This window comes from Chrysochloris asiatica, unplaced genomic scaffold (genome assembly GCF_000296735.1).
Source record: "Chrysochloris asiatica unplaced genomic scaffold, ChrAsi1.0 scaffold00033, whole genome shotgun sequence".
Classification (NCBI taxonomy): domain Eukaryota; kingdom Metazoa; phylum Chordata; class Mammalia; order Afrosoricida; family Chrysochloridae; genus Chrysochloris; species Chrysochloris asiatica.
This window is the reverse complement of record NW_006408551.1, coordinates 10,621,684-10,633,087: the sequence shown is the minus strand read 5'-3', so window position 1 is coordinate 10,633,087 and position 11,404 is coordinate 10,621,684. Positions and strand designations below refer to the sequence as shown.

At 36.7% G+C, this 11,404-nt stretch overlaps 1 protein-coding gene across 1 annotated transcript in view; it reads left to right on the top strand.

Annotated features, from left to right (window-relative positions):
- The window catches only part of LOC102842326 (protein FAM19A2-like), a 676,150-nt gene extending 666,269 nt beyond the window's left edge, over window positions 1-9,881 (top strand). Inside the window, exons 3-5 of the mRNA XM_006859604.1 lie at window positions 4,045-4,197; window positions 5,404-5,528; window positions 9,864-9,881. Of these exons, the coding sequence (XP_006859666.1) occupies window positions 4,045-4,197; window positions 5,404-5,528; window positions 9,864-9,881 (296 nt within the window). The remainder of the gene's footprint in view (window positions 1-4,044; window positions 4,198-5,403; window positions 5,529-9,863) is intronic.
- The last annotated feature ends 1,523 nt before the right edge of the window (window positions 9,882-11,404 follow it).

Genomic DNA, 11,404 nt, shown 5'->3' with positions numbered 1-11,404 from the left:
GCTAAGTCCGACCACATTCAATAGACTCCTGTCAATTTGGATTGAGACCTGGTTGGTCAGCAATATAGTGAGACCTGGGGACTCCTGAGCCCATGGCCAGGAACATAGCTACAGAGGACTAGAGTGGAGAGTGAAGTGTCCAGTTGATACGAAGTGAGGGGAGATGCACAAGAATGCCCGTACTTGTAAATAGTACCCATTTGACTTAGCTTCAATGGCTGGATGATCAAAACTAGACTACAGGAAGAAAGAAGAGGAAAAAAAGTATAATTCGCTACAATTTGATGAGCTTGACTTATACTTATGTATGTAGTAGTTTAAAAGAGGGAACGGATCTTTACAGCAAGGATTATTCCCACCCCCTCTGTACACAGGGTTGACTGGGATGGGCAACTTAGACATTGGCTACCTCAATGGGAGAGGGGGGCTATAAAGGCATGACGTGACTTGCTTACAAGTTTTCAAGAGGAAGCTTAGTTTCAGAGGGTGCCGGGGAAGGCAGAATCTCTACTGCATAGTTTACTACCTGTCTGGATGGGGCTGATGAAAGGAGATGGGGATAAGACTCTTGTGCTTCAACAGTGAATAATTGCTCTCAGGACTGACTGTGAGTGTTGAAACATTTTGTAACAAAAGGCAGGGAGTGGTTGATCTTGTAGTCCAGGAGCAGAGGACCCTGGGAACATCAAGGGAGAAGAGCAGAGTGTGGGACCCTATCCAGAAAAGCAGTGATGCCAGAGATGGAGGTAGAGATGATGACATGGAGAGATAGAGTGGCTAGAGACTCTAGTCTCAAGAAGGTAGAGGGGCTGTGTGCTGGTGGCCAGGGGGCAGGCTTGCAGGGTATGCCCTTTGGTTATTTGAATGGTTATATATTCCTGAGTGCCGTGGAGTACATCAAAAAACAACAAAAGAAAAACCGGAGGGAATGGAAGCAAATGTTGTTGAATGATGATGCATGGAGGGCATTGTAGTCATTGCAATGGAATGAAATATGATAGGATGAATGTAAGTAAAGCTGTTGTTCTCCCATGTAAACTATCACTCAATTCACAATAAAAACTTAAAAAAAAAAAGAATCCAGTCTCCATATCATGGCATACCAGCCCCTATGCGGTATGCCTACGCTTCTGACCTTTCTCCTGACCTCTGTTATTCAACTACGCTCCAGCCACCTTTTTGTCCTGTGAATATACCACACTTTTCTTCATTTTGATGCTTTTTTTCATTTGCTGTTTCTACTACTGGAATTTTTCTTGATTTCTTAGATCTTCCTTGTCATAATTTTGGATTATCATTTGGGTTACCTCCTCAGAGAGATCTTCTCTGGGACAATTGCTAAACTACACATTCCTTTCCTGTTTAATTACTCACAATAATGTTATTCTGATGTATGTCCTTAAAGGAGTTTAAAAAAATAAAATTTTATTATTTAACCATTAATTTAGGCATTTATTGTTTGTTTATTTCCCCCACAGAAATATAAGCTCATTCATGGAGATGACTAGATTCCTTTGCCTCATTATTGCAAACCCACCCACCTTATTGCCCTCTTTTAGTTAATTCTGACTCATAGTAACCCTTTAAGACAAAGTAGACTCTCTGTATAAGGTTTCTGAGACTTTACATATTTACGGAAGCACACTGCCTCATTTTTCTCCCACATACCATCTATTGGGTTTGAACCACTGGCCAAATTGATTAGCAACCCAATGCTTAATTCACTGAACCACTACTTCTCCCTGTTGCAAACCTATGATATTTACCTCACGACCTGACTGAAAAAGAGTAATGCAATGGAGAAAATAGTATACTGACTTGTATAGTATGAGATAAAGAATTCAGTAACTTAAAATAACCTGAATATTCTTATCTGATAAAACATTTTCCAGAAGACAGGAGGATAGGAGCAGAAGTCTGTCTGTTTTAATTTTTGAGCCTTCAGAGAGATTAGACTGGTGTTGGGATCAATCATAGACTATATACCCACTTGTATCACAATGGCAGAAATATTCATTGTGTTATTGGAAATAGTATCTGCCTCTTGGAACTTCTTTTGAATATTATGTGTCAAAGCTGTATGCCATGTCTGAGATTTCTGGTTTCAATTGGAGGAATGAAACAAGTGTACAAGTTGTGTGAATTGTTCTCTCTTACAAACAAAAATCTAAAAAGAGCTATTTAACCTAGGTAACTACAGACTTCTGCAAGGGGAAATTTAATATAAATGTGTGATATACTGATCTCATTTCAAGAGGTAGCATATGAGCAAGAATCAATGGAATTAAAAGAAGTCCAGCTGTACTGGACTTCAGCAGCCAATAAGGATCCAAGATTTGGCAGAATACAAACTGAAATGTTTCAACAAAGTGATGCTGCACTGGAGGTATTTACTTGTCTATACCAAGAAACTCATCTGGCCAACTGAATGGAAGAGATCCATATTTGTGCCCATTCCAAAGAAAGGTGATTCAGCAGGTAGTGGAAATAATTAAGCAGTATTATTAATATCACACACAAGTAAAATTTTGGTGAAGATAATTTAAAAATCTTAGAACCCTAACATAACATATGCATAGCAGGATGAGTCAGAATCGAACGATTATGGTTCCCTTAGGAAAATAATGGTAGATCTTAAAAATTTTGGTGAAGATAATTAAAAAATGGTTGCAGTAATATATTAATGGGATGCTGCCAGAAATTCAAGACAGATTCAAATTGTCTTGAAGAGACTGTGGAACTAAGAATATCATTACTGACATCAGATACCAGAAAGATGTTTACTTATGCCTTATTGACTATGCAAAGGCATTCAACTAGGTGAATCATAACAAGCTATGTTTAGCATTGTGAAGAATGAGAATTATAGAGCACTTAATTGTGCTCCTGAGGGACCTGTACATACATGAAGATTATATATATATATACTCTTTATGATTCCACTAGTCGTTCTAACAGAATGAGGAAATACTGAATGATTTCAAATCAGAAAAGGTGTGTGTCAGGGTTATAGCCTTTTATCATATTTATTCAGTCTCTTTGTTGTTGTTGTTGTTGTTGTTGTTAAGTGCTGTGGTGTCGATTCTGACTCATAAGGACCCTCTATAGGGTTTCTGAGGAGTGACTGGTGAATTTGAATTGCTGACCTTGTGGTTCAAACCAACTTTGCAGTCCAAGTGTTTACCTTCAGCGCCACATATAATCTGATCAAGTAATCTGAGGAGCTGAATTATATGAAGAAGAATGCAGCTTTGGGATAGGAGGAAAACTCAGAAGAACACTTGTAATATGTAGATGGAACAATATTGCTTGTTAGAAATGAAAAGAGGACTTGAAATATTAATGGATAAAGATCAAAGAATACAACCCTACAGTATGGATTACACCTCAATGTAAAGAAAATGAAAATCCTCACAACTGGACCAGTAACGTTGCCATGACAATGGGAATAGCATAAGCTTTTCTCTTAGCTTCCTCATCTGTAAAAACCAATACGTACTATACCCTCTGCTATCTCACGGAATAATACCATTATTCATATAATTGGTCATACGCTCCATGAATTATTTTATGAAAAGATTTCCTGTTTCTTAAACTCTTCAACCTCCTCAGCTTTGAGAATGAGGCTATTGTGAGTCCCATTGCAGGGCACCTTGGCCAGAGGTTTCCCCATAATTTGGTTAAGGTATTCAACAAAATGATGTGAAAAGTTATATGCAAATAAGTATGGTTTTGATGGTACCATATATTGCCTCTATATTTCAGACTGTTTTCATAGCTCATTCTAATCTAGTCACTAATTGTTCCTGTTTCGCCAACTGTTTACTGACAGAGATGGTCTTACCACATTTAGAAAAGAAATAAAATCTGCATTGTGGAGTTAGCATAGTTGTAATTCTAGTTTCATGCATGGTGAATTCCTTATAGAGCTATAGTTAATGTATGTTTAATTTTTTTAAAAGGGGGGGAGGGGGAGTGTCCAAAGCTTTCTCCATGTTTTCTTATGTTTGTTTGTTTTTTTTTTTTGTGTGTGTGTGTGTGCAGCTCACCATGTTAAAACAGGAACTTGCGAGGTGGTGGCCCTCCACAGATGCTGTAATAAGAACAAGATAGAAGAACGGTCACAAACCGTCAAGTGTTCCTGCTTCCCTGGACAGGTGGCCGGCACCACAAGAGCTGCTCCATCTTGTGTGGATGGTGCGATTTCTTTCTTTGCTTATCATGATAGACTAGTGGGGGCTGTTTAGAAATGGAATCCCATAATAATACTGTCAACTTATGGGGATCAACTCTGGGAACACAGTACTGATCAAGATGTTGAAATGAGGTTATTTGGAAGCTTTTTAAATCTAAAGTTTTTTGAAAGGGGGTCCAAGACCATATGTAGTTTTATCACAAAAAGCATTATAATGCACTTCCAATGAACAATGTGGTTCTTTTACAAAAGAACATTATAGAATGTTGTACGATGAAATATTAATTTCCTGAGGGCTGTGCACAAATTCTTTGGGAAAAGAAAGATGAAACTAGATTAGAGTATAGGTTTAAAAAAAACTGTAGATGATTTTTAAGAATGAGAATGAGTTGGTCATTGAGTCAGTTCTGATTCCTTACTACTCTATGTACAACAGAATGAAACACTGCCCTGGCCTTGGCCCAACCTTAGAGTCCCTGTTATTCTTGAGCCCACTGCTGCTGTCCCTGTGCCCATCTGTCTCATTGGAGTCTTCCTCTTTTTTGTTGACCCTTTACTTAACCAAGCATGGTGTCCTTCGCTAATCCCTCCTGATAATATGTCCGAAGTATAAGTGAATGCTTAGTTATGGATAAAATTCACATAAAATATTGATTTTGATGGAGGTAAATAAAATATTAGTATTGCATTTGACATTTTGTCTAACTACAGTAGGATATAATTCTTTTTATAGGTCTTTTCAGTTAATGTTATCATAATAATAATTTGTTGCATGCTTAGATTATCATGGTGCATTCCTTGTGAGGATTAACTTAAAGTAATATCCTCCTAATTATCAGCCTATTTGTGGGGAATGTTATATAAATTCTCAAATATTGACTGTAAGCTGGTTCAGAGGACAATTTTTCTATATGTTCATGTATGTAGGTGCATACACATATTCACATAGTTCCTTTCCAGCATATCTATGTTCATGTATGTAGGTACATACACAGATTCACATAGTTTCTTTCCAGCATATTAATTTTCATTAAGATGAATATACATGAAAAACATAGATTTATTCCCTTTGTTCAAACTAGAAGGGCATCTTATGACATAGCATATCTAGTAGTGAGAAAAAAAGATGTGACTTTTGTTAAGTGTGCACCCAGAGAATTAACAGTTCCAAATGGAAAACACTGAATTGATTTTTCCATGTCCTGTAGCTTCGATAGTGGAACAGAAATGGTGGTGCCACATGCAGCCATGTCTTGAGGGAGAGGAATGTAAAGTGCTTCCCGATCGGAAAGGATGGAGCTGTTCTTCTGGGAATAAAGTGAAAACAACCAGGGTAAGTGGACAGCCAGCTTGGGAAAGGAAAATGTCACTGAATGATAGAGCATAGGACATATGTAATAACATCTGTAGGAAAGAGAGAGTATAATTTTACATAGCATAATTTTTCATATCTTCCTAATTCATTTTTTCATAGTACATTTTTATTTTAATGGATTGCCACCAATTGTCATGCTGTCTGATAAATAAACATTGTTTTTTCATCATAGATACTAACAATAAGAAGTGCAAACTTCTGAGGACGCATGGGAAATGTTGGAAAGTTGACCCCAGTTCCCATTCTTCTGATGTTCAGTAAACTGAATAAATTCTACAAAAAAGAAAATTTACTTTGTGACTCTTTTAAACATCTTTCAATTAAGATCCTTCCAGTTTTGTGAAATAAATTAATTCAATTTTCCGATTCTTGGTTCAGCACATAGTTTAATAATATTAAAATTTGCAATCTTTGTAATGAATAACTCAGAGAAGTTTCAGAATGTTAGGGTCAGTACAAAAATAGTATTTGGAGATGATGATGTATTTCAGCTTTGCAATGACTGACCACTGAAGAATGAGAAAGAAGTTCAAATTAATTATCTCTGTTCTTTGAGATTTTAATTAGTTACATGGATATCTAGACTGGAAGAATGTGAGTCATTATTATTATTATTATTTGTAGAATTAATAAGAGAAAGGTATTTTTCCCTTTTTTGCTCTGATAGGAAAGCACATTATAGATTGTTGTTGTTGTTGTTAAGTGCCATCGAGTCGGTTCTAACTTGTAGCGACCCTGTATAGGGTTTCCAAGGAGTAACTTGTGAGTTTAAACTGATGACTTTTCAGTTAGCCCTCCGGTGCTTATCCGGGCTAATTGGGAAATAGAATGTAATAATGGTATAAGATGTTTTGTAAAAGAGTAACATGAAACTAAAGACTAGCTAGTTTATGATATTGCTTGACAATAGTAATTAAGTTTGTTTCTGGACATATTTCTCATTTAGATATATATTTCAGTTCTGTCAAGATATATCTTCAGTGTTTGGGCTGACTAGACATACATACAATTGACCAAGTTTCAGATAGCATTAATAATGACAGTATATTTTATTGTTATTCCTTACTGTAATTTGTTGGCTGAATGTTGTCACACCATCTCCAAAATTCATGGAGTGCATGATCAGTTAGTTACTAGAATAAATATATTATTCAGTGAGTTAGCACATGATATAATAGATATTGATTTGATGAAAACATGCAACAATTTTTTTATAACTAGTTTTCATAACACTCTTAATGACACTTAATTTTTTATAACATTATTAGCTGTCAGTTGAAAATAACACTTGTAGACATTCATTGAAGGTTTGAAATTTTGAAAGAAATTTTTTAAAATATTGGGCTCTCTACAATGAAGTCTATGTTTTGTTTTGCTTCAGTGGACATGGGGAAGGGTATTTATTGGAGACTGAAAACATATGCCATAGGCTGAGCAAAGTGTTTTACATCAGTTAGCTCATTTAATCCTCTTAATAGCCCTGTGAGGAAGATAGTATTATTATCTCCTTTTTATAGGCGAGTAAACTAACACATCATAAAGTTATGTAACTTTCCAAGGTCGTATAGCAAATTAATGAGAATTCAGAGTTCAAACTACACAGTCTTAATCGGTAATCTACTCTCTTAACCTGTACATTTTAATATGCAATTTAACTAACTCTTAAGTACTAGTGATAACATTTTCTATAGCCTTTCAATACAGTAAAGTGTAGTTGTGGTTGTTACAAGGTACCGGTTCATAGCAACCTAATCCATAACAGAAGGCAACATTGCCCTGTCCTGTGCCAACCTCACAATCATTTCTATGCTTCAGCCCATTGCTGCTGCCACTGTACCAGTCCATCTCATTGGGGATCTTCCTCTTTTTCACTGATTCTCCACTTTACCCAGCATGATACCCTTCTCCAAAGACTGGCTCCTCCTGGTATTATGTCTGAAGTATGAGAGACGAAGTCTGACCATCCTGGCTTCTAAGGAACATTCTGGTTGTACTTCTCCCAAGGCAGATTTGTTTATTCTTTTGGCGGTACTTTTAATATTCTTCTCCAACACCATAATTCAAATGCATTAATTTTTCTATGGTCTTCTTTATTCATTGCCAAACTTCCACATGCATATGAGGCTATTGAAAATACTATGGCTTGGGTGAGGTGCACCTTAGTCCTTAAACTGACATCTTTGTTCTTGAACACTTTAAAGAGGTCTTGTTCAGCAGGTTTGCCTAAAGCAATATGCCATTTCATTTCTTGACTGCTGCTTCCATGATTGTTGATGGTCGATCCAAGCAAAATGAAGTTTTTGACAATTTCAATCTTTTCTCCATTTATCTTGATGTTATTTTTTTGGTCCCGTTGTTTTCTTTACATTAAGGCACAACCCATACCAAAGGCTGCGGTCTTGATCTTCATTAGTAAGTATTTTTAAGTTCTCTTCACTTTCAGCAAGCAAGTTTGTACCATCTGCATAATGCAGAACGTTAATGACTCTTCCTTCATTTCTGATGCCATGTTCTTCTTCATAGAATCTAGTTTCTCAGATTATCTGTTCAGATTGAATAAGTATGGTAAAAAAAATACAGTCCTGGCGCACACCTTTCCTAATTTAAAACCATTCAGTTTTCCCTTGTTTTGTTCAAACAACTGCCTCTTGGTCTATGTACAAGTCCCTCATGAGCACAGTTCAAGGGTTTAGAATACTCATTTTTTTTTTTTTTTAGTGGTTTCCATAGTTTGACATGAGCTGCATACTCAAAAGTCTTTGCATAGTCAATAAGGCACAGGCAAACATCTTTCTGGTATTCTTTGCTTTCAACCAAGATCCATCTGACATCAACAATCATATCCCTCCTGTCATGTCCTCATCTGAAATTAGCTTGAACCTCTGGCATTTCCCTGTCAATGTTTTTAAGTTATCTTTAGTAAAATTTTACTTGCATGCGATATTAATGATTTGTTAAATGATATGCACATTCTGTTGGGTCACCTTTCTTTGGAGTGGGCACAAATATGGATCTCTTCCAGTCAGTTGTCCAAATTTCTTGGCATAGATGAGTGAGAGTGCCTCCACTGCTGCATCAGTTTGATGAAAGATTTTAATTTGTGTTCCATCAATACCCAGAGCCTTGTTCTTTGCCAATGCCTTCAGTGCACCTTGGACTTCTTCTTTCAATATCATTGGCTCTTTATCATATGCTACCTTTTGAAATGGCTCAACATCTACCATTCCCTTTTTGGAAAACAGTGTCTCTGCGCATACCTTCCATCTTCTTTTTAAAGTTTTTATTGTGAATTGAGTTATAGTTTACATGGGAGAACATTGGTTTATACATTGTTTCACTGCAATGATTACTATCCCCTCCATGCATCATCATTCAATAGTATTTTCTTCTATTCTGTTTGTTGTTTTTTTGTTTTTTTTTTAATAATTTAAACCACCAAAGGGCACATTCTGCAAGCCTGCCTCCTGGCCACCAGCACATAGCCTTTCTCTTCCCATGAGTCTGAAGTACTCAGCTGCTCTATCTCTCTATGTCATCATCTCTGCCTCCATTTCTGGTGTCACTGCTTCACTGGATAGGATCCCATGTTCCATTCCTGCTCTTCTACCTTGATGGTCTTAGGGTCCTCTGTTCTTGGACTGTAAGATTAACTACTCCCCCCTTTTTGTTACAAAACTTCTACCTTTACAGTTGTGACAATCGAAATTAGTCATGATAACAATTACTCACTATTGATTCATAAGAATTTTATTCCCTATCTTCTTTCACTAGACCCATTTAAACAAGATGAAAAGTATTCAGGGGGATTCTACCTTCCCCTGAACAGACTGAAACTAAACTCCTCTTGAAAACTTGTAAGCCAGTCACTTCATGCCTTTACAACCCCCACTTGCCCCAATTTCTAAGTTGCCCATCCTTATCAACCCTGTGTACAGAGGGAATGTGAATGATCTTTGATATGAAGACTCCTTCCCTCTCTAGTTGGTATTTTGAGCTACAACATCCATAATTACAGGTCAAGATCATCAAATTGTAGAAATTTACACTTGTTTCCTTTATCTAAACATTATTTTGTTTTCCTCTAGTGAAGTTCTGATTATCCAGTCATCGAAGCTAGTTCAAATCTGCAAGTTTGGGCATTTTTGAGCGCCTCACCACACTTCATATCAGCTGGATGCTTCACTGTCAGCTATAGCCCTCTATGGCTATGTCCTTATCCATGAGCTCAGGAGTCCTCAGGTCTCAGCATCCTTTGGACAAACCAGACATTCCTCTTCTCTCTTTTATCTTCAGGTCGACGCGAGTCTATGAAATGCCTTCCACATTCTTTTGATGCTTTCTATATCATGCAGTATTTTTCCCTTTGAATCCTTCAATATTTCAAGTCAAGGCTTGATTTTTTTTCTTCAGTTCTCTCAGCTTGAGAAATGCTGAGCTTATTCTTCCCTTTTGGTTTTTTAATACCAGATCTTTGCACGTTTCCTTATAGTATTAGACACTGTCTTCTCTACCTGCCCTTTGAAATTTTCTATTCAACTTTTTTACCTCCTCAGCATATAAGCAATTGATGCTCTGGTCCATAGTCTTCCGTAGCCTTCTTTTAACTAGTTATATGGACCATTTCCACCATCTCTTTCAATAGTACCATCAAATTTATTTCTGTGTAATCTATTTGGTGAGGTCCATGTGTACAGAATTCTTTTATGCGCTTTCCAAAAGGTACTTGCAATCAATAAGTCATTGGCCTAGCAAAATTTTATCATTTGATCTCCAGCATTGTTTCTATCACCAAAGCTGTGTTTTCCAACAACTGATCCTTCCTCTTTGTTTCCAACCTTTGCATTCTAATCACCAGTAATTATCAATACATCTTGATTGTGTGCTTGATCAATTTCAGACTGAAGAAGTTGGTAGAATTCTGCAGTTTCACAATCACTAGTTTTATGGTTGGTGCTTAAATTTTTATAATAGTTGTGTTAACTGGTCTTCCTTGTAGGAGTATGGATATTAAGTTATCACAGACAGCTTTGCACTTCAAGACAGATCTTGAAATGTTCTTTTTGATGATGAATGTGTTCTCATTATTCAACCTGTCATTTCTAGCATAGTAAACTATGTAGTTGTCAGATTCAAAATGACCAATACCCATCCATTTCATCTCACTAATACCTAGGATATAGATGTATATGCATTGCATTTCATTTTTGACAACTTCCAATTATCCTAGATTCATGCTTTATACATTCCATATTCTGATTATTAATGGATGTTTACAGCTGTTTCTCCACATTTTGAGTTGTGTACCATCAGCAAATGAAGGTCCTACAAGCTTCACTCCATTTGCATCATCATAATTAACTCTACTTTGAGGAGGCAGCTCTTCTCCAGTCATATTTTGAGTACCTTCCAACCTGAAGGGCTCATTTTTCAGCATTATATCTAAGAATATTCTTGTGTTCATCAGGTTTCAATATTCAGTATTCTGGTGCTGACAGTGTTCTACTACTATTCATATGGTTTTCAGTGACTCAATATTCAGAAATAGTCCCACTCTCCTTCTTCTTTGTTTGTTTTAGTCTGGAAACTTATCTGAAACCTGCCCACATGGGTGGCCTTGCTGGTACTTAAAATACCAGTGGCAAAGCTTCCAGAATTAAGCAACATGCCAGCCACCTTTATATGGTAAGCTGACAGTTTGGTTCATATGAAGTAAGCATGTAAAATTATGTTTTAGCTTTCTGGATCATTGAAATGAAAAAGTGAAGACCATGTAATTGCAACTCTTATAGTAATTTGTTTCAAAAGTGCCCTCCCACCCCCTTTTTTAACTCCCT